Below are 23382 nucleotides of genomic sequence, written 5' to 3' on the forward strand. Positions count from 1 at the left end.
ACTGAGTCATTTTGCTGACTTTAATAATAAACTGTTAAACTACGCCACACAAAAGTAGAGGTGGAAGAAGTACTCAGAACTTTTACTTTAATAGAAAGTACCACAGTGTAGAAATACTCTGTTACAAGGAAAAGTCCTGCATTCAAAATAGGGCTGCTCGATTATGGAAAGAATTATTTTGGTCAATATTGAAATCATTATTATAACCACGGTTACTCGTTGACTTTTGGAAAAGATGTTGCATTTATTGAAACAGTGAAACAAATCAACAGTGAAAACACCTTGAACTGTGAAATATCCCTAAAATAATTTTCCGGTTTGAACTTTTTAACATAAAAGAGTATATGGGTGTCACAATAAAGGCCTAATGCCACAAAAAAAGAAGCGATTTAGCCTTCTGGAGGTCATTCAGACAAAATAAGAGTTTAGTGCAAAACGCAATGTATAAAATAATAGTTTTTCTAGATATCATTGTTTTAGTGATCGTTCGTAGCTGGAATCAAAATCATAATCAAAATTTGATTAATTGCACAGCCCTAATTTAAAATGTTACTCAAGTAAAAGTACAAAAGAATCAGCATCAAAATGCACTTAATGTACGAAAAGTACTTTCTGCAGAATAATAGATATTATATTTTCATATTCTAATTATTGCTGCATTAGTGTGTTGATGACTTCAATGTTGCAGCTGGTAAAGGTAGAGCTGTTTTTAATGACTTTATATACTGCTGGGTAGTTTAATATATGAAAATACATCATATTAACTTTTTTTTTTTAAGTTTATTTTTTCGGCATTTCCACCTTTAATCCCCAGGACAGCTTAGACATGAAAGGGGAGAGAGAGAGGAAAGACGTGCAGGAAACCTGCCGCAGGTCAGATTTGAACCCTGGGCCTCTGTGTCGAGGAATTAACCTCTTCATATGGGCGCCCTCATATTTACTTTTCTGATTATATTTTGTATAAATATAATTTGATTCTGCAAAATACTATACACTGACTACAGATAAGTACCTCATACAACCCCACTTCAAAAAACCAAACTATCTCTTTAACCCCAGCAGTGCCAGAGAAAAAAGGCTCATGTGAGATGCATTTGATGCATCGTTCTGGAGCACAACTACAAACATGGAATGCTAACGGCGGGTGAGTGCTTGTTAGCATCACAATGGCGCCATAGGAGGTATGCGTTGTGGAGAGAGGCTTACCGCCTTGGTTTAAACTAACTGAATGGGGGCGCAAAGGGAGAGACATGAAGCAAAGACACTCTGTGAGGTTTTTGCAGGTAAAGCTGCAGCTATGTTTACATGCACATAGTATTCCAGTTTGTAAAACAGGAATATTTCAGAGTGTTCCAGCGGTGGAGGACTTGTTGGTGCGTGTAAACACAGCGTCCCTCTTTCATTCCTTCAATCAGCTTCTAGAAAAGGTCTCCTCATATCCCAAAACCTTTTGTTTTTACAAGTCTTTGATAATGTTTAAGTAGCTGTGTTTCTCCTTTTTCTCTTTTGGCTGTGCATCTCTATCGCAGCCCTGGAAATTGTCTGCTGGTTGGTTTGTGTACAGTAACCATAGCAACGCACAGAGCTGACCGTTAGCCGTAAAAAGGCAAGAGGCCGTAAAGTGTCACAAACTGCAGTAAAAACCCAGATTGAGACATAATCTGAATGAGCTGTACACATGTCCAAAGAATGCCTCTAAAACCTGAATAATACCAGAATATCCCACACGACCCCCCACATCTGAGTTTATCGTGGTACATTCACACGGATAAGTGAAGCCTGCTTTAACTTGAGAACTGTCGTTGGATATGAAACCAAATCAAATGTATGCAGGATCATAGTTGCGTTCTTTGTTTGTTTTATTCGATTCATGTGTTGATGTGTTGAAGTAAGCGTCCAAGCGTTTTTTGCTTACAGCAGGCCATGTCTAATAGCTGGATTGAATTTTAGCGGGCTAGTGAAAGAGCGGTATCAGATCTTCTCTTGTATTTCTCAGAGTGATTGAGTGACAGCTACAATTTTGAATATTGTTATAGTTTTTTGCAACTGCAACTTGCACAGTCTTCTGGGTATTGTAAAGCAGAGTATGAAGGCGTGCCCTGACAGTACCTAGGTAAGGACTACTAGCCAGTCAGAAGCGGAGTATGAGTACGTAAGTACTAGGGCTGCAGGATATTAGGAAAATATCTAATTGCGATTATTTTGACTGATATTGCGATTGCGATATGATTCACAATATTGGAGGGAATGATCATTTTTGTATCATTATTGTCATTTTCATTGAAAAAAAAAAAATATATATATATATATATATATATATATATATATAAATAAATGATTTAAGTGTGATTTTTTTGCGAGGATCTGTATCAAAGAAAGAGTTTTTCTTTAGTCTGTACTTTATTTTAGAGTGGTTTGACACAAATTTTGCCTTTAACAAATATTAAGCCCCCCTGCGATTTGGATATTGCACTAGTTTATTTTGCGATTTCGATAAAATTGTGATTAATTGTGCAGCCCTGGTAAGGACTACTAGCCAGTCAGAAGCAGAGTATGAGGGCGTGCCCTGACAGTACCTAGGTAAGGACTACTAGCCAGTCAGAAGCAGAGTATGAGGGCGTGCCCTGACAGTACCTAGGTAAGGACTACTAGCCAGTCAGAAGCAGAGTATGAGGGCGTGCCCTGACAGTACCTAGGTAAGGACTACTAGCCAGTCAGAAGTAGAGTATGAGGGCGTGCCCTGACAGTACCTAGGTAAGGACTACTAGCCAGTCAGAAGCAGAGTATGAGGGCGTGCCCTGACAGTACCTAGGTAAGGACTACTAGCCAGTCAGAAGCAGAGTATGAGGGTGTGCCCTGACAGTACCTAGGTAAGGACTACTAGCCAGTCAGAAGCAGAGTATGAGGGCGTGCCCTGACAGTACCTAGGTAAGGACTACTAGCCAGTCAGAAGCAGAGTATGAGGGCATGCCAAGCTAGCAGCTAGGCGAGCATTATAACGTGTGTTACAAAGTAATGCACGTTCGTCACGGAAGTAAAGGCTGGACTACAATAGAGCAGTTTGTGAACAGTGTCTTCTGTTGGAGATGGTAAGTCCCTTTGGGGTGGAGTTTGGGCTTTTTCACTTTGTAAACCTCTAACGTGCACAAAAAAGATACATAACACAATAAAGGAAAGGGAAAAAACCTAAAAGCATAATATCAGCACTTTAAGAAAGGCTGGATTTGGATGCTTTAAAACATTTAGAGAGCGATTGCTGCAGTTTGTGACAGAATTCACACACCTTCACTGAGTCATAACTCAGTGAAATCTGAACACGTGTGGATATCTGGATATCTGAAGCTGGCTGGTCAGAGTGATGACATCTGGGTGGGATGATCCGGTGGCTGAATGAGCAGCCCATCTGCCACGGCTTGTCACGGAGGGGTGAGAGGGGTTAACTAAGATGTCTCTGATTTTGTCCTTTACCCTCCTCTCTGCCTATGACTCCAGACTGTCCAGTTGCAGCCCCCGCCACAGAGCTGGCCTTCCTCCATTCATATGCTTTAAAGAATGGACTACAACAGGAATGAATGGGTTTATTTAGGAACTATTTATTTATGTTTATTTATACCCACCTTTATACACTAGCCTTCGTGTAAAGGGCTACACCCCCTTTATGCTGTATTTTAAATTGAATTTGTATTTTGTTTTGTCTTGTTTATTGTTATTTATTTGTTCATATGTATTGCACATGTCTGTGTTAAGCACGTTGCAACCGTGTGTTTTTAAAAGTACTGTATAAATAAAGTGTTACTATTTCTAGCAGCTGAGATAAGGGCTGCTCACTTGTGGAAAATATCATAATCACAATTGAACGGACAATATTAAAATCCCAATTATTTAATACAATTACTCATTGACTTTTGGAAAAATGTTGCATTTATTGAACTTAAAATAACAGTGAAACAGTTAAACAAATCAACAGTGAAAACACCTTAATTTCCCTTCATACTTTCATCTGCTTGGTTTCCTTGCTGTGTGTCTTAGAATACCCATAAATATATGGGACTATGTAGGGTAAAGAGAAAGTCTCGACCCAATAGAGAATGGACAGTTACATGTGTAACCCAGGCTCTCTGAGTGGAGAAACACGTTCCAATTAAGGTTAACATGATTTTCCAATCAGTGTGTTGGCACCACAGGTGATGTGCCTTAACCCCTAGGTATACAACATCAAAATATACTTATTATATCATATTCAGTACCTCCAGATCAATACAGTGTAGAAACTTTGTTTATAAGTGATTGAGGGAAACAATAATCTTTGAAATTGGTCCAGTATTAGCAAGACCTCTGCAGTCGGCAGCAGCGAAACAAGCTGCAATGTAATGTTAAAGGAGAAATCCGGCCAATTTTTACGTTAATCTTGATCGCTATAGCTATGCGAGTACTTTCGATAGAAAAAAACCCGAGCTGGATCAGTCCTAGCAAACTAGAGTTGCTGCAGCTATGTGTACAAGCTTCCACTGAGCTAGGGTTTTGTGGCAAGTTTTGTGCCTTTGTGCCTCTTAACAGACAGAAAATGCAATTAATATGTCTGTGCCACATGAACAGGGCCCTAACGTGACAAAAAGATGCGTTTTCAACTCAGACATTGTTTAAATTCACCTACCCTGTCTTGATCCTGCCGGTGGGTAGCTTGGCCTGATAGCTGCTAGCTGCTAGCTGTTAGCTGCTATCTGCCGTCCGTGATAATTGTGTTTAGCCAGGCTTTTGTGAAAATCATCACGCAGCAGTTCCGTGTGTATTTGTAGCTCATCCATTTTGTGTGTGATCGATCTGGTGTTGGTGAGTAGGAGGCTTGTCAGTGTCGATCTGTGTGGTAGTAGTGTCGTCCCCCTCCCGCAGCCGACAAAAATCCCCCAAGCGCCCGGTGGTCTGGTGGATGTCCTCCAGAGGACAGATCATGCCTTTGCGGCGAAATTCTTTTATTTGTTTCCCCCTCAAAAATAGGTAATTGAGCACTGTAGTGGTTATGACCATATCAGTGACTATGTAACTACATTGAAACGGGATAAATGATGTCTGTGGCTTGCACGGTAATAACGTTACTGAAGGCTAGCTTTAGCTTGCGCTTGGAGCAGCTGCTTCATCTGCCTGTTGCCCCTCTGCCTGTCTCGTTCTTCCCAATTCTTGTAAGGCTAGTTCTTCTTCTGTATACTCGGGTTAGAATAAATAAGGACAACCATCAAACTCAAAAGGCTCTTCCGTGTTTTGTATATCTGCTATATTCTCGATAGTTACGTTACTCCAAGCTTCTTCCCTTGTAAACAACTCCGCTCTTCAAACACTACACTCCGATCTGCACACTACTGTTTACCTTTTCCTGCTACAACTGAATTCCCAGGAGACAGCGCAAGGCTACAGCTAAGCTTCAGTAACGCTATTACTGTGCAAGCCACAGACATCGTTTATCCCATTCCCATGTAGTTACATAGTCACTGATATGGTCATAACCACTACAGTGCTCAATAATAATATGTATAATAATAAGGAAACTACTGATTACTCTTTTGGGCATTTTTAGGCCTTTATTGACACGACAGCTGAAGAAATGAAAGAGAGAGGGGGAATGACATGCAGCAAAGGGCCACAGGTTGGAGTCGAACCCAGGCCCACTATGTCAAGGAGTAAACCTATAAATGGGCGCCCAGTCTACCAGGTGAGCTATCAGGGCGCCCGAGCTTATGTCCACTTGATTGAATAAAATTAGGGCTGTCAGCATTAACGCGTTAGTAGTATATACTGCATAGGTTTGCGCGTGCACGTGCGTTTTGTGTTACGCGCATGTCTTTCTAGCGTTGTGATTGGTCGAACCTCCGTGTGCATCTCACATGCGCGATGACGTCATCGCGTCCTCACGTCCTCATGTTCGCACTGCGGTCGTGTCTGTAGCGGCCGATTCAGGGAGCGCATCTTGCGGATGTAATGACGTCTTCGCGTCCTCATGGTCGCACTGCTGCCCTGTCTCTAGCGGCCGAATCTGGGAGCGCATCTCACGGACGTAATGACGTCTTCGCGTCCTCACGGTCGCTCTGCGGCCGTGTCTCTAGCGGCCGAAGCTGGGAGTGCATCTCGCGGACGTAATGACGGAGGCCAGCACCCGCGATCGCCTCTCGGGGCCAAACATGGAAGTGTTTCTCTCACGGACAAACCTTGAGCTACTTTTTCGCGGTCGAGACTGTGCGCACATCTCGCGGGACTGATGTGTGTGGACCTCTAGTGTCCGACGGATCTGTTGCATCTAGCAGACGGATCGACTGAGGCCACCCTGTCGTACTGTTTGGGATAGTTTGTCTGCTAGCTAACTTTTTACATTGTTTTCTCAGACTTCCTCATTTTCCACTTTTTACCACTTTCGAAAAGAGCTGCTCAACTATTGTGTTAACGATGTGACGGTTTTGCTTAAAGCATGCAAAATATACAGAGAGGCCTTCCATGAGTGCACTGGCCTAGATCCGTTTGCATATGCGACACTGGCCTCCTCCTGTATGGGTGTATTTAAAACATTGTTCATACCCAAAGACGCTGTTGCTCTGACATACGAGGGTGCTTACATTAGGCAAAACAAGACGTGTTCTGACATTTCAATACAGTGGCTAGAGTATGTTGTGCGCAGAGGGGGCCTTGACATACAGCACGCTCTGAACAGAGGTGAAAAGTAATTTGGCCCGTTCTTTGTAGATGGCTATTGTGGAGCCACAAACACATGTTATGAATTTAATGGGTGCTTCTTTCACGGCTGTGATAAGTGCTATGCGCAAGCTGAAATCACCAAAAAAAAAAAAAAAACACAGGGTGAACTGCGCATAGAGTTCCATAACAGGGTGACTGCTCTAAAAAATGTGTATGGGCTAACGGTTGTTGTGATGTGGGAATGTGATTGGCGGAAGGCTGTGGGCGATAACCCAGACGTTAAGGAGTTCATGTTAACATATGAAAAGCCGCTGCGTCTCAATCCTCGAGAAGCCCTCTTTGGAGGCCGAACAAATGCTATGAAGTTGTATCACAAGGTAGAAAATTATCAAAAAATCTGATACTATGATTGTACAAGTCTGTACCCAACTGTTCAGGCCAAAAGAGATTATCCAATAGGGCACCCCCAAATAATACACAAGGATTTTGATGACATAAACACATACTTTGGTATTGTGAAATGTACGGTTGTGCCCCCCAGAGGACTGTATCACCCCGTACTGCCCTATCACTGTAATGGTAAACTGATGTTCCCATTATGTGCTGTGTGTGCCGTTCAGATGAATCAGAAAACAAATTGTGTGCATAGTGACCCAGAGCGACAGCTATCTGGCGTGTGGGTGTCGTTTGAATTACAAAAAGCCATAGAGAAAGGATACAGGATTGTTTCCATCGTTGAGATTTGGCATTTCCCAAAAAAAAACGGACCAGCTTTTTAAAGCCTATGTTAAGACATTTCTTAAATGCAAGCAAGAGGCTTCGGGATATCCCGGTCATATCAAAACGGAAGACGAAAAGTGTCAACAAAGCAGTCAGAAACACGAATAAATTGCTTCTGAATAGTCTTTGGGGATAATTTGCTATGCGTAACAACATGACGACTGCTGAACTCATAACAGACCCCTCCCGATTCACACAGCTCATGTTCAGCGACACTTTTGATGTTCGCCAGTTCTCATTTATCTCACCCGATGTAACGATTGTCCAGTGGCGCTACACAGATGGTCAAGTATCCAGAGTAAAAGATGTGAATGTTTTTATAGGAGCTATGACCACGGCCTATGCACGCATGGAGCTATATGATTTGTTGGATAAGCTGCAGGATTGTATTTTATACTGTGACACTGACAGAATTGTCTTCACAAGCAGAGCCGGTGAGTGGATCCCCCCTCTAGGCCCTTACCTTGGAGAATTTACGGATGAGCTAAACAGTGCAGAACTCTGTGGGGCTCCTACAGAGGACTATATAACAGAGTTTGTTTCGGGGGTCCTAAATGCTACGCTTATAGGACAGCACAAGGCCATACACAGGTTAAATGCAAGGGTGTAACCCTTAATGCCGCAAATGCCAAAGTGGTTACACATGAATCTTTAATTGGTCTTGTTCAATCATTTGTGACCAATCAGCAGCCTCCTAACCATCTGACCACGAATGCATTCACAATAAAATGCAACAAAAAACAGTTTCATCTCAAAAACAACACACTGACACGGAAAGTACAAGTTGTTTACAACAAACGACGTGTGCTCCACGACTATACAACAGTCCCTTATGGCTACTAGTAATAACAATAGGCATGTTGCAGGATTTGATGGTAGGCTACAACACCCTTTCAGCGTCGTTATTAGCGGACCCTCTAATTGCGGAAAAACATATTTTGTCAAAGACATTATTGAAAACATGTCCTCTGTTATTTCACAAAAAATAGATAACATTCATGCTGGCAGCCCATATATGATAAATTGCTTAAAACAGTGAATATAAATTTCGTGGAAGGTCTCCCTGAATCGTTCTGTGACGAAACACTCCTGCCTACTGCTAAGAATAATTTGCTCATTATAGATGATTTAATGAATCAAGCCAGTGATAATTTGGAAGTACAAAACATTTTCACGCAGTATGTCCATCACAGAAATATCAGCTGTATATACTTAGTGCAGAATCTGTTTATTCAAGGTAAAGCGAGTCGTACAATCAGTTTGAACACAAACTATATGATTCTTTTCAAAAATGCTAGAGATCAGCATCAGATAAGCTTACTGGCACGACAAATGTTTCCCGGAAATACTAAATATTTTTTAGAAGCTTTTAACGATGCCACTAGTTCAGCGTACGGCTATCTGTTGATGGATTATAAATCCACAACCCCCGATATTTTAAGACTCAGAACCGCTCTGATATCCCCGCAGCAGGTTGTATACATTCCTAGAAAAAAGGTGTAATAATGTCAAACCGAATGGAGCGAAATTTTAAAATGTTAGACATGCTACATAAGGCATCGCCCAGAGCCAGAGGTGTCATTGTGAGCAACGCTAGTCCAGACTTTATTAATGCACTGTGTGAAATAGCTTTGAATGTGTTAAGAGGTAACATAACACTGTCTAATATTCAGTACAAGCTGTTAAAGAAGAAGAAGAAAGTTATTAGACTAATAGCTGATAAAAAAATCAAACATTTTAAAAAAGAAAACATAGCAAGTCTTATCAACAGGAATTGAAATGGAACACACTGAGAAAATGTTTCTGGTTCCTCAAAATCAATGTGTCCTTACAAAATATCCCTGTGCTAAATTATGTGTCCTTTCCATAGTTAAGCAAACATTCTATAATTCCGCGGTAGGGGTACATATTTGAAGAAAAAAAGACTGCATCCAGGATAGTTTATAAAACCTACATCAGCTGCATTAGCCAATAATGTGCCATCAGGGTTTGTAATCCTTACACACGTGTACAAGTATGAATCGTTAAGGTCTAGATAATCCTCTCCGCTAGCCGAAATGAAAAATTCAATTGGACCATGGTCTGTTAGAGCTGACATTGGGGGGATTTCTACAAATGTTGATTTTTCGATAGATGTTTGTTTATAAGGCACCGTGAACAAGTCCAGTTCTGTCTTCACACACTCTTTGGACTGATTATGAATGTATGCCATGATTAATTCCTTAAAATGAATCTAAAATATGTCTTTTGTCAGGAACAAAGAGCGTCGGTTCGGAGCTCTGCGCCTTCGGTCAGATGTCTTCTTTTTGATGACCCTTCGTTTTTTGCTTATGTTTTTATTCTTTTTGTTCACAGGCTGGCTACGCCCACATCCTGAGGGGGTTCTTTTTAATGCTTTGCGTCTGTACACCATGAGACCTTTTCCCTGCTGTCTGGATGCTACGGCATTCCTGACATTAGCCACTACATCTCCTATAATACTACTGGCTGCTGTTTTCAGATGAGGTTTGGCTATATTAAAACCCTTTTTTAAAAGAGGGACAGCCATTCGAAATAGATTTCTGAATACACCCCCTAAGCCCTGACCATACTGTGTACTGGAGCCTATGAAACCCTGTAACTCTCCACCGGCTTGATTCATATAATAAGCCATATACCTTCCATCATCCGCCATGTACGCTTTCCGCATCATTTTAATGTTGTTTCACAGGTCTAAAATGTAGTTTGACAATTACTTTTCCGTATGGGAAAGGGATGTGCTGGTTCTGGTCATCTCGTACTAGATCTATTTGAATGTCAGTAATAACGGAGCGTGACAACGATGTGTAGTGAGGGTTGTCGTAACTCAGAGTGGGCATACGTTTGGTCTCATCAGAGATATTTATACAGCATAGTAGGGGTACATGACTATCTCCGACTAGCTGGTAGTCCACAATGTCACTATAAATAAATATATTATAACGGCCCCCATGAATGTCGGCAGGGTGTGGTGCTATACATTTTAAATGGGGACCGATGTGAATTTCGAACACAGTGTCTGGAATGAACCCAAGAATTTCGGCCAGACGTCCCTTAAACACAATATGCCATCCATCACCTCCCATGAAAAATATCTTATTAGTGATATTGTTGTGGCTCATAGTTATGTGGGCGAGGATTGGGTTGGACGCACATTTCATATTATATTCTTTAACAATGCTGCCGACCGTATTATAAGAGCCAACTGTTAGCCTTAGCTTGTTGATCAGTTTCGTTTTTGTGTCGAAGAATTCAACCTTGGCATCGTTCTCAGTGAAACTATTCCAGACCCTGGGATATTGTATTTCGATAAGACCCACTTCATACGGCTGATGTAATATGACCGGTTTTGCCAGTTTTGTTCTGAATTGCCAAATCTTATTATTTGGATAAACTATTGGTGAGGCATTACTAGGTAGCGTAACAAAAAATCTGTTCTTATTCATAGCTCCGGTCCCCTTTCACTAACAAGTCACAATGACTAGTTTAAGAGACTGACCCCTCTCTTTTATCGTACATCAACTATGTCTTTTTCAGAGATCCATGAATTGAATTTCTCGGGCCATCCTAACCATTTCACAAGTACTAGATTTTTACGACCTGTTTTCTTTCTAGCCAGTACTTTCTCAATTTTAAACTTTGTTTTTGTCTACAATTACAGCCTGTAACTCTGCTTTGTAAAAGGTACCTGTCAATGTCTCCCCGCTATTGTCTTTTAGTATATAAACAGGAGGAGTCCTACCTATACGTTTTGATATTGTAAAAAACTTGTCTGTAAAAGATTGTTCGTAACCTTTACGAAACAAGCCTCTGTGCTTTGATATCCTAACGGTGTTCCCCGTCTAAAATTTAAACATCACCATTCCCTGGGGTTTCAGTTTGTACAGTGTTAAAGACTGTTTTCTCATTGTCTTTACACACAGAGGACGGTGCCATTTTTATTGAACTATGGTATGCAGAGTTGTAAGTGGTAACCATATCTTGTAGCACATCAATATATCGACGTGAGTTAACAGCCGTTAAATATCTCCACATTCTGGTTTTGAAAGTCCGATTGAAACGCAACTCAACTCAACACTTGCTTTTGTTTCGTTCGATGTGGAAAATGGTGAATTTTATGTAGAGTCATCAATTTTTGAAAAACCTTATTATAAAATTCTTTTCCAGCCTCTGTTTTAAGTTTCAGAGGCGTGCGTCCTTGTTCCATTATTTCTTTATAGGCACTTGTGACAATGGGACCTGTTTTGTTTTTAAGACCTATTACCCAGGCATATTTAGAAAACACATCAATGCATGTCAATAAATATTGCACATTATCGTTTTCCATAGAATATTCCGACATATCGACCAAATCAGCCTGAAATTGTTTATCAATACCATTAACAATCACCCGATTTCTGGGGAAATGTTTCAAGACAGGGGCGTGTAGAGTGTAGGGGTCTTGCCTCAACAGAAACTTTTTAACCGTGGGGATCGATGGAGACAAGCCCGTACATGCTTTGACGGAATTAAGAAGCTTGTGTACACCTCCTAACCCCCCTGGGTGGGCCGGATCATAGTATATTTTTTGCATAACCTTCTCCATGATTCATTTAAAACACATGTGACCACAATAGTGTTATGTCATCCTTTTTATTTTACAAAACACACAACCGCATTCATACATACGACAGTCATGAAGACAGTGAAACCGCTTCTATCACAGATAGCATCTTGACTAATTCGGGTACATTGCTTTTACTGATTATGAATATATGTAGTTTTTGCAAATCCTGTAAGACGTCGTTATAGTGTTTTTCTTTCACATACAAACTCACTGTATCTACAAGCATTGTATACATAGTAAGTAGGTGATAAACTTTCAACATCTTAAAATCGTGTGTAATGTTAGCTATTACATCACAAAATGTTTCCACTATACTCTCTTGTGTCATTAACATGGATAATAACATCTGCAACAGATCCTCCCAAGGAGGGGTGCTATGTTGTCTTCTTACAAGCACCATCAATTTTTCTAACCTACACACATCTGTGTGATCTACATCAACACTCTTACATTGGTATTTTGTAACATCATTCACGTTATTAGCAATGGCTTGATCTAAAATACCAGATACATGCGATATGTGATATCGCTCACTGATATGGTTATACATCAGGCATAAACAATTCCCCATATTTTCACACTGTTAGTTTTTTTCTAGCATATAAATCTCTCCAATAGTCCCCAATCTCTCTAATTTTGGATATTTTAACCACATCATCACCTACCAAAGCGTCATACATAGCACTGATTTTAGTCTGACATCTTTCGACATCATCTGACGTCTGACCGTTTTCAACTCGTACAAAATGGTTTATGTTACTCCAAGGATTCTACCCTTGTCAGCCGTGAGATGTTTAAAGGACAGAAAACGCTGTACAACACCGATGAATTTATCAGTCAATAGTCTTTTCATGAGCTGATCAAAGTGGACCACGTAGAAGTGTTCTGGTAGCCCCTCTAAACAGTCATGCTGTTTCCGGCTTGGATGATTGATCTGACAGTCATAACATAGCTCCTCCAAATACTTGTAAAGAACAACGTTAAGAAGATGTAGATATCATCAGTCTATAAACAAAGATGACACCGCCCCGTCCGTCTGATCAGGCGCCACTGTGTCCGAACAATCATCAACAGCATCTTGTTGTAATACAGCATATGTTGAGGGGGTAGACGGATATGCATATGTTTGAGGGGGAGGGGAGCAGATCAACAGAGAGGGAGGCAGAGGAGGTGACATAGGTGGGGGTGATAGGAAGTGTTCCGGATTTAGAGTGGGGGATGATGATGATGATGTTGAAAGGGATTGGGGAGAGCCGGTTGCCGTCAGGGGGGCAAATAACCCTGGGTAGTTAGGTGGTGTTCCGGGGGACGGTTTACACCACTCCACAAAAAAAAAAAATCACACATTACAATCACAGTAGCAAAAAAAAAAAAGCATTTTAACTATTTTGGCAAATAATTAGCACATACAAATTAGACCCACCGTTTTGTTAGTCTTTGTGTCTGACGATTTTAGGTCTATAGAGGGTCCGGGGGAGGGTCAGAGACTGTTGGGCATCGTCCTCAAATATCAATCTTTTTCTTATGTTCTCATAAGAATTCCTTATTTTGTCTCTTCTGATGACATAGTCAATGGTATCAAACTGTGTCTTCAATATCTCCCAGTCACACCATTGTATAAAGAAACCGTTTTAAACCATTTCTCGTATTCCGCGTTAGATACAGGATATGGCTTTAACTTCCATTCTTCACAACCTCTGGCTGCAACTAACTTCCCCCTTTCGGTGCATACACTAAGGAAAATAAAATCCTCTGCTGGTTTGGTGAAACAGTCTGCTTCCACACGATAGATACCGTTCCCATTGCTGTTGTCCCATTGAGACACATACACTAGCTCAGGAAAGCCAGGATTGTCAAGATCCGGGCAGACAATCTCACGAAAAAGACTCCAGTCTTTCACAGACATTGTACAGGCTGTTTTAGCATTGCTAGATAAATCGACGACAACACTAGTATACACAGCTAATGTCACATACCCGGAACTGTAGCTAATTGAATAACAGTAACCATTGACACCAGCATATTCTAGAGCAGCTGTACACGGGTCAGTCATGCTTGTAGAAAAGATATCGGGTTGGAATCTCTTTTTTCTGGGGGCCTGGCTCAAACCGAATGTTACTCCAGTATTAGTCTCTCCGCCTCTCCATGACTCTTTTCTGGGGGCCTGGCTCAAACCGAATGTTGCTCCAGTATTAGTCTCTCCGCCTCCCCATGACTCTTTTTGCGGGGCAAGGCTCAAACCAAATGTAGCGGGACCTATTTTAGCTGTCTCACCTTCTTCAACACCAGATGATCCAGATTGTTGTCCAAATGTGTGGAAAGACATGGCTGAAAAAGCGAATCCTCTTTGCTTTCACCAAAAAGAATAAAAAAAAATGAAAACTACAGAGGGCTTTGTTGAGGAAGTCTGAGAAAACAATGTAAAAAGTTAGCTAGCATACTAGCTAAAAACGGCGGATAAAAAAGTGATCAGCCAGCCTTGAAACAAGGGGTTTTAAACACCACAAACCACACCCCTGTAGGGCGTTTTTTACAAGACACCAATAGCAAACCCCCTCTTAGCGCGTGCACGTACGTGTTGTGTGTTGGGCACGCACAAACCTATGCAGTATATACTACTCGCGTTAATCGCAATGCGATTAAGGGCCGAGCATAACACATTCATTTTTTTTAATCGCATTAATTGCATGCCGCCATTTATTAATTTATTTTACACTTCACTCAGCTTCGCCTCATGCCTAACAACGCCCCTTAGCTGTTCTAAAATCACTAGAATCTAGCTAGGCTACTATTTTGACCCTTCAAGGTTCAACAGATTCAGTAACGCTATTACTGTGCAAGCCACAGACATCGTTTATCCCGTTCCCATGTAGTTACATAGTCACTGATATGGTCATAACCACTACAGTGCTAAATAATAATATATATAATAATAATGAAACTTATGATTACTTTTTGAAAATTATTTGTTTGGCATCATTTTTAGGCTTTTATTGACAGGACAGCTGAAGAAATGAAAGGGGAGAGAGAGGGGGAATGACATGCAGCAAAGGGCTGCAGGTTGGAGTTGAACCCGGGCCCACTGCATCGAGGAGTAAACCTATAAATGGGCGCCCGTTCTACCAGGTGAGATATCCGGGCGCCCAAACTTATGATCACTTGATTGAATAAAATTAAGGCTGTCAGCATTAATGCGTTAATCGCGATGCGATTAAGGGCCGAGCATAACACGTTAATTTTTTTTAATCGCATTAATTGCATGCCACCATTTATTAATTTATTTTACACTTCACTCAGCTTTGCGTCATGCGTAACAACGCCCCTTAGCTGTTCTAAAATTACTAGAATCTAGCTAGGCTACTATTTTGACCATTTGCCACACCTTTACTTATCATCACGCTGCCATACTTCCTCGTAACACATCTTGCTGCTGCAGGCTGCAGGATAGATGGAGAAAGACAGCAGCAACACAATTCTTAATGGCGCTGTTTATTTTCCAAAACTCTCGGACGGCTCAGTAGACAAGTCGAAAGCTATATGCACATTGTGTAAAGCCGAATTAAAATATCACCGAAGCACGTCAAGCTTGAGCTGAAACCAAATCCAAAACAATTACTACAGCTCTTGCAAAACGGGTGGCAACTAACTGTAGACCTGTCAGCATCGTAGACGACTCGGGTCTTAAAGACATACTAAGGTTGGCATTTTCTGAATTGTGCAATAATCACAGATTCACACAGTTTTCTTTTGTTTACAGTAAATAAATAATAAACAAATACAAATCTTAAAGTCAAGTTCATAAAGCAACTTTCTTTGCATTCATTTGATTCCCAATCAAGATACACTGGTAAGAATGGCTTTCCATTGTTATGTACTTAAAAACAGTTCTGAAATGCAAAATAATAGAATTTTAATCATGTGATAAAAGATGCGATTAATCACGATTAACTATAGAAATTCAGCGATTAATCGCAATTAAGAAAAAATGAATCGTTCGACAGCCCTAAATAAAATACATAACATTGGTGAAGCTGATGATAATCTTTACTCTGTTCAAAACAAATCCTTAAAATACTTTTCAAAGACCTGACAAATCATTTCAACACATGTTGAAAAGGTGTTTATACAACAGATCATTTTACTGACAACAACCTCTTCAGGTGTTTAAAGATTTCTTTCATTTTTAGTCCGTATATGATCGGATTAAAGAGAGGATGATACAAAACCAGCTGCAAAGTCATTATAAACCGTGCAATTTTTGGAAATTCAGATTCCAGTCTAAGTATCATAATATCATATGTACACAACAACGAAAAACTGATTAAAACCAACAGGTGGGGTAAACAGGTCTGTGCAGCTTTTGTCCTGACTTCTCTACTACTTCGATAGGTTATTATAAGTATCCTGGTGTATGTAAAAACTATGAAAAGCATAGGAAAAAACACAATATTAAGCAAAATAATCACACCATACACAGACAGTCCTCTTGAAACCACACAGTGAAGTTTCTGAACTGAATTGTTACAAAAGATTCCATTTAAAGTAAAGTTACAGAGTTTGTTCTTAGCACTCAATACAGCTGACCCTGCAACCTGACAAGCAGGCACAAGCCAAGCCAACACCAAGAAAATACTAATAGTCATTTTTGTCATGATAGTTGGATATTGAAAAGGTTTACATATAGACACATATCTGTCATAAGCCATGGCTGACAACAGTAAGAATTCTGAACTCCCTAAAGTGTAAAATAAGAAATATTGAAAGTGACACATTGAATGTGATATGATTTGTTTCTCAGATAAAAAATCAATCAAAAGCTTTGGATAGATAGCAGTGCTGAAAAGAACAGAATTAACTAACAAAGCTGCAATAAAAATGTACATGGGCTCATGGAGGTTTTGGTAATTTACGATGATGCACACAATAGTGGAATTACTTAAGATTATTAGAATATATACTGCAAACATGATCCCAAAATAAAGGAATCTATATTTGTGAACTTCCACATGCCCACCAAGAGTTATATATGTTAAATTGAACTCATCATCCATTAAGAAAGTCAAATATTAAATATGTATTAATGAAACAATCAGATAATATAACAAGAATATGTTTGTAAAAAAAAGGATTTTTCTCACATCTCACAAGATTGCAATAAAATGTCTTCTGTATTGGATTCCCTTTTTGATTTCCAGTTACCTGGGCTTGAAATGCACTCAATATGTGCACATCTCCAACATTCGGAAAGTGAACAGTTTGACCCTGTGAAATGTGTTTATCAGCCTGCGTCCCCCTCCATGGATCTAATTAAACTTTCCACCAAGAGTGACTAAGAAGTAAACAACTTTACCAACTCTGGGCTGTTAATCCTTAGGCACTGTTAAGTGCTGTCCACATGATAACTATAAGGATGAGTTTGGAAAATCGTTCTAACTCAAATGACTGGCAGAGTCACACCACAACTATAATGACAACAACAGTGGCGAAACGATATTGTTAAGATCACTTTCAAAACGAAACACTGACAGCCAATCAAAATACATCCTTATATGCCACGGCAGACGACTGACCCCTAGATTCCACCGCCAGCAACCGTGGCCACTCTAGACAACGCTTGTGAGTCCACCAGTCGCGACGCAGCGTGTCGTAAAAGATTTCCAAAAGCGGGTCCCCCCTCCCTAAAAATATGTAACAAGTCTATTTTTGACGGAACCGCGTGGTGGCTCAACAGGCCGGGCAGGAAGTGGAAGGGATAGAGCATCCAAATGATGAAAGAAAACCACGGCACAGCCAGAACACTGTGCATCTCTGCCTGGTGGAATTTCGGTTTGAGAGTCAATCTTGAGTTTTGAAAGTTAAATCATACGGTCAGTGACGTTTGGCTGCTCTAATCCTTGGCTTTCTGAAGCTCTGAGCGTGGCGGTGTCAGCAGCACAGAGGTCCCCAGTAAATATAACTTTATTTTTAGATTCATAAAATGAACCCAAATTCACAATTACAAACGTATGTAGGATATTACTACGGACACTCCAGCAACCTTACATCACATCTGAATTTTTAGTGTATTATGTATTCTATAGTGTGTAGTGCGTGCTTGGTGACACCGTTTACAGTATATTATTGTTTATCCGTGTGGATGCTCAAAACGTTAATATCTCTAGCTCTTTCTGTAAAATGTGGGATGGATCCGCATGGATCGGGGCACAAAACGGCAGACCATAGCTGGGTTGATGGCGAAGAGACACACGAAGGGGAAGCCCATTTGCTGGACCCTCAGAGGGTAGGGAGCATTGGAAGGTAGACAATCCTGTGGAAGAGCTGACAAGGGTGTTGTGTGCATACTCAACTAAACATAGTTGTTTAGACCAGAGAACGGGTCGTGCATTTAATGGATTGGGTGACAGCATTGAAAACAGCATAACAAATGATACACTTGTGGTCAGACAAGAAAAAGTCATCAACAAAGAGCATTAAGGTTCAACCCCAAAGTAAAAACCAAGTCCAGGGTATGACCATGATTGTGGGTTGGCCCTGATACATGTTGTATTAAATTCAATGACTGAGTTGTGCTTAAAAACTCAGCAACAAATTTATCAGATGCCTCATCTACATGTATATTAAAATCACCAACAATCAAGATTTTATCAAGTTTAACAACCACAGAAGATTACAACTTGGCAAATTTGGTTAGAAAGCCTTTAGTTGGACCAGGTGGGCAATAAATCAACACACAGTAAAAATGATTAACCAGTCCAATTCTGAGCATAAGTGCCTCAAAGATGTTAAACTCACCAATGTCCACTGAGCAGCAGATAAACTCTTTGGTAAAAACAGCAGCTAGGCCTCCTTGATCGGACATCCTTGGCACACTGACAAAGTTACAGTCTGTGGGACACAGTTTAATCAGGGCCACGTTGTTGTCTCTGTAATAAACTAAAAGTCCAGATCATGAGACGCAAAGAAGTTTCTTAGGATAAAATTCTTATTAGACACTGACCTTGCATGAATTAATGCCATCTAAATCGGATTGGATTGCAATGGCTGATTATGGTTGCAGGTAATCTGGAACAGATTGCTACCATTTACTGTGGATTTATGAAAGGAGACACATTTCTCAACACATTCTCACTCCCAACTTGACAATTACTAATGTCTGGTCAGGATCCCCTTACTACTCCCTATCAATGTCGCTCTTCATTCAGCATCTTCCAGCACCGCGGTCGAGTTGCTGCTCTGCCTGATGGGTCAAAGGGTGCCTTTTGCATCACGATCTAAAGTCCCTAACAATGGCAGGAAATACGACCAACAGGAGTGTTTTCCATCCTCATATCTAAATGTAACGGTCGCTGTTTTATTAGGTTTAGGCAGCAAAATTACTTGGTTCGGTTTAGGCAGAACACTCTCCTTTAAAATCTGGGTACAGGGTATCTGTACATTTGTTACGTTACTTCACTTCGTTATGCATGTGTAAAGTAAAAAAATAAATGTTATTATATTATTTTCAAACAAGATACAAACCCCGGTCTCCTTGGTGAAAGTCTTGACAGGACTACAACAGCCAATATTTTGAATTGGAAAGATTACGTAATGGAGTACATGGTCAGGAAATTAGGTCAAACAATGCTGTGACTTCAGGCCTCAAGAGATTAATGACGTTCTTCATATATTAGTAACTATTTTGGTGGAAAGGTTAATGAGATCCTTGGAGGGTGAAGCAATCTTATAAAAACGTTCCACAGCGTCAAACAGTTCACTTTCTGAATTTTGGAGATGAACACACACCAGGTGACTATCAAGGTCAGATACCTTTTGAAAGAGTAAGACACTTCAGTACAGGTTGGATGTTAGTATAATCATGAATGAAGATTTTATGGAAGCTAGCTATAAAATCTGCCTGTTTTATTACTGAACATTTAGTTTTAGACTACATTAATGGATGAGTTAAATGTAACATGTATAACTCTGGGTGGGCATGTGGAAGTTGACAGATTCAGATATGTTTATTTTTTTATTATGTTCATAGCATATATTCTAATATTATGCAGTAATTCTATTATTGTGTACCTTATCTGGGTTCACCAACACCTCCATGTGTTATGGTTGGGGTCGGCTGGCTGTGAGTCTGTTTTATTTTCTGTTTCCCAGTGCTCATTTTATTCCCACTGTCAGTTTCTGTTTGTTTTGCCTCTTTCTGTTTCTCCTGTGTTGTTCCCCTCCTCCTGCCTGCTCCTGCCAGCTGATTACACGCACCTGTTCGTCATTCCACCATCAGCCTTCCCGCTGCACACACCTGCCAGCCATCTACTATCAAGCCAGTATATGAACCCCGGATCCACTCATCATCTTCGCTTGATCGTTGCTTCAGTCATTCTGGTGACACGCTAACACAAGCTCTCTAAGAAAACATTATACTTACCTGTCCTTGTCTGTCGCTAACTTTTTGTCTCCTCCCTGCAGTCATTCTCTCCACTCGCTTCCCGTACCTTCAGTCAGCTGGCTTCACCATTCGGTCCCCCTCTCACGGCTCTCCGCTCCATCCTGTTCTGCTCCTGCACTGCCCTGCCTTCGTTCCAGCTTCCAGCCACCCTCCACCTCAACTCCCATCTTCCCCGGACTCCAGTGCTCCCTCTTCGGCCCCCTTGGTCCTGGTTCCCCCGCGCATTCCCAGCTCCCTCGCAATCCTATTCCCCGCTAGCTCCCTCACCATCCTAGCCCTACAGTCTCCCTCAGCATTCCCTCACTATCCTAACCCTACAGTCTCCCTCAGCATTCCCTCACCATCCTACCCTACAGCCTCCCTCAGCATCCTAGCTCTACAGCCTCCCTCAGCATCCTAGCTCTACAGTCTCCCTCAGCATTCCCTCACCATCCTACTCCAGCCCCAGAGCCCCTTCTCCTGTCCCCGGCGTCCGCCTCCCCACTCCTTCCTCTTCCCTCTCCTTTAATAAAACTTGTTTGTCTGCTGAGCCTAGCGTTTGGGTCCGTTCTGTCTTCAACCTCACACCATGAGCCTATGTATATTTTCATTGCAGCTTTGACACTAAACTGTATTCTTTACAGCACTGCTATCTATCCAAAGCTTTTGATTGACTTTTTATCTGAAAAACAGATCATATCTTATTCAGCCTGTCTCTTTCAATTTCAAATATTTTACTCTTTAGGCAGTTCAGAATTCTTATTATTGTCAACTATGGCCTATGACAGATATGTGTCTATATGTAAACCTCTGCAATATCACACTATCATGAGGAAAACCACAGTGAGTGTTTTCCTGTTGTTTGCTTGGCTTGTGCCTGCGTGTCATCTTGCAGTCCAAACAATATTAAGTTCTGAAGCAAAACTGTGTGACTTAAATCTAAAAGGAATATTTTGTAACAATTCAATTTACAAACTTCAATATGTGACATCAAGAGTAATTACTATATTTGGTATTGTTATTTTATTAGATCTCTCAATTCTGCCTATGCTTTTCATAGTTTTTACATACACAAAGATTTTTATAGTAACCTATCGAAGCTGCAGAAAAGTCAGGAAAAAAAGTTGCAGATACCTGTTTACCCCACCTGATGGTTTTAATCAGTTTCTCCTGTTTGTTTGCATATGATGTCATTATAGCTCGAGTGCAATCAAATTTTCCTAAAACTGTACGCTTAATAATGATGTTACAAATAATTCTGTATCATCCTTTGTTTAACTCACTCATATACGGGCTCAAAATGAAAGAAATTTCTAAACACCTCAAAAGATTGTTCTGTCCAGCCAAATTTCTTTGACGTAATAACACTGATTACTAATGTACAGACACTTCTTCTGAAATAATCATGCTGAGATGTGAATTGTTGAAAGGTATTAAATGTACGTATTTATTTCCCTACCGCTTAAAGAGACTCTTTACTGTTTGTTATTGGAACAGCAAGGTTTCTTGATTTAGAACAATGTAATAGCTAATATCTGTAGTTATACAAAAAACATTTTTATTCTACATTATCAACTCATCACAACTGATATGTAGACTTGTTTCTGTATTTTCCTTTGTCATGAATGTAATTAGCAAGCTAAGTTGTTTTGAGCAACAATGATATTTGGTGTTCACCACTGTTTTTTTGTCTTTCACTGTAACACATTCTGACTCAGGAGTAAATCCTTATTTTTCACTTCAAGCTATGACTTTAATATTGATACTCCATCTTAACCAGTTCAAATTTAGTTATTAGAATAAACCCTTTGAGATGTATCATCTAATTTTCAAGGGGGTCCCAATATATAGAACAAAAAAATCAATGCAACATACATAAAACAGGAAAAAAATTAACAAAAAAAACACATACATTAGGTTGATCAAAACATTACAACCACAGTACATATAAATAAACATTAGAGTGTGAGTGGATCACCAAATACAGTCAGGTATAAACATAAAAACAGTGACAGCTTCCTTAATAACAAAGTGCTTATGAAACAGATTCAAACAGCTTCTTAAAATCATCGACTGGCTCTACATTTTTATAATTAGGGGAAGATAGTTCCAGAGGGTGGGAGCAGCCACTGCAAAGGTTATGCCTAGATTTCACTGACCTTGTGTTGATTAATACCATCTTAATTGGGCTGGATTATAATAGTTGATAATGGTTGTAGGTAATCAGGACCAGGTTGCTACCATTTATTGTGGATTTATGAACCAGAGCACATTTCTTAGGCCTGAAGTTTGTGATGATGCAACAACTTATCCCTCCCAACTTATAAAATTCTGACGCTTGGTCAGGACCCCTTGATGTCACTTTTTAACTCTCTAGGTACCTCTGTGGAGTCATTTAAACACACTTGCTCGGGACCCCTTGGCGTCATTTTTATCGTGCAGGGTAAAACCACTTGGGGTTAGGGAAAGACTGTAGGTGGGGCTAAAATCTTTACATTTGTTGCGTTACCTCCCTTCTGTTATTTTCAAACAAGACACGGACCCCGGTCTCCTGGGTGAAAGTCTTGACAGGACTACCACAGACAATATTTTAAGTTGGAAAGATTATGTAATGGAGCAAATGGTCAAGAAAAAAAGGTCAAACAATGACTTCAGGCCTCCAGAGGTTAATGAAGTACTCTATATATTAGTAACTATTGGTGGAAAGTTTAATGAGATCCTTGGAGGGCAAAGCAATTTCATAAAAACTTTCCACAGACTCAAACAGTTCACTTTCTAAATTTTGGAAATGAACACACACCAGGTGACTTTCAAGGTCAGGTATCTATGAATGGGTAAGAGACTACAGTACAAGTTGGATGTTGGTATTATCATGAACGTGAGA

General features: G+C 40.4%; 1 protein-coding gene and 1 pseudogene across 1 annotated transcript; one reads left to right on the top strand and one right to left on the bottom strand.

Moving 5' to 3' along the window:
- Positions 1 to 16215: 16215 nt before the first annotated feature.
- On the bottom strand, positions 16216 to 17133 carry LOC116046648 (olfactory receptor 13C2-like). Its single transcript, XM_031295045.1, has one exon. The coding sequence runs from the start codon at positions 17131 to 17133 to the stop codon at positions 16216 to 16218; it is 918 nt and encodes a 305-aa protein (XP_031150905.1).
- Positions 17134 to 20014: 2881 nt separating this feature from the next.
- LOC116046584 lies at positions 20015 to 21855 on the top strand (annotated as a pseudogene).
- Positions 21856 to 23382: the final 1527 nt, after the last annotated feature.

Source organism: Sander lucioperca, chromosome 8 (genome assembly GCF_008315115.2).
Source record: "Sander lucioperca isolate FBNREF2018 chromosome 8, SLUC_FBN_1.2, whole genome shotgun sequence".
Taxonomy (NCBI): domain Eukaryota; kingdom Metazoa; phylum Chordata; class Actinopteri; order Perciformes; family Percidae; genus Sander; species Sander lucioperca.

What these genes read in the sequence shown, in the direction of transcription:
- LOC116046648 (XM_031295045.1), bottom strand. Translation starts at nt 17,133, where the DNA reads ATGGATGATGAGTTCAATTTAACATATATAACTCTTGGTGGGCATGTG.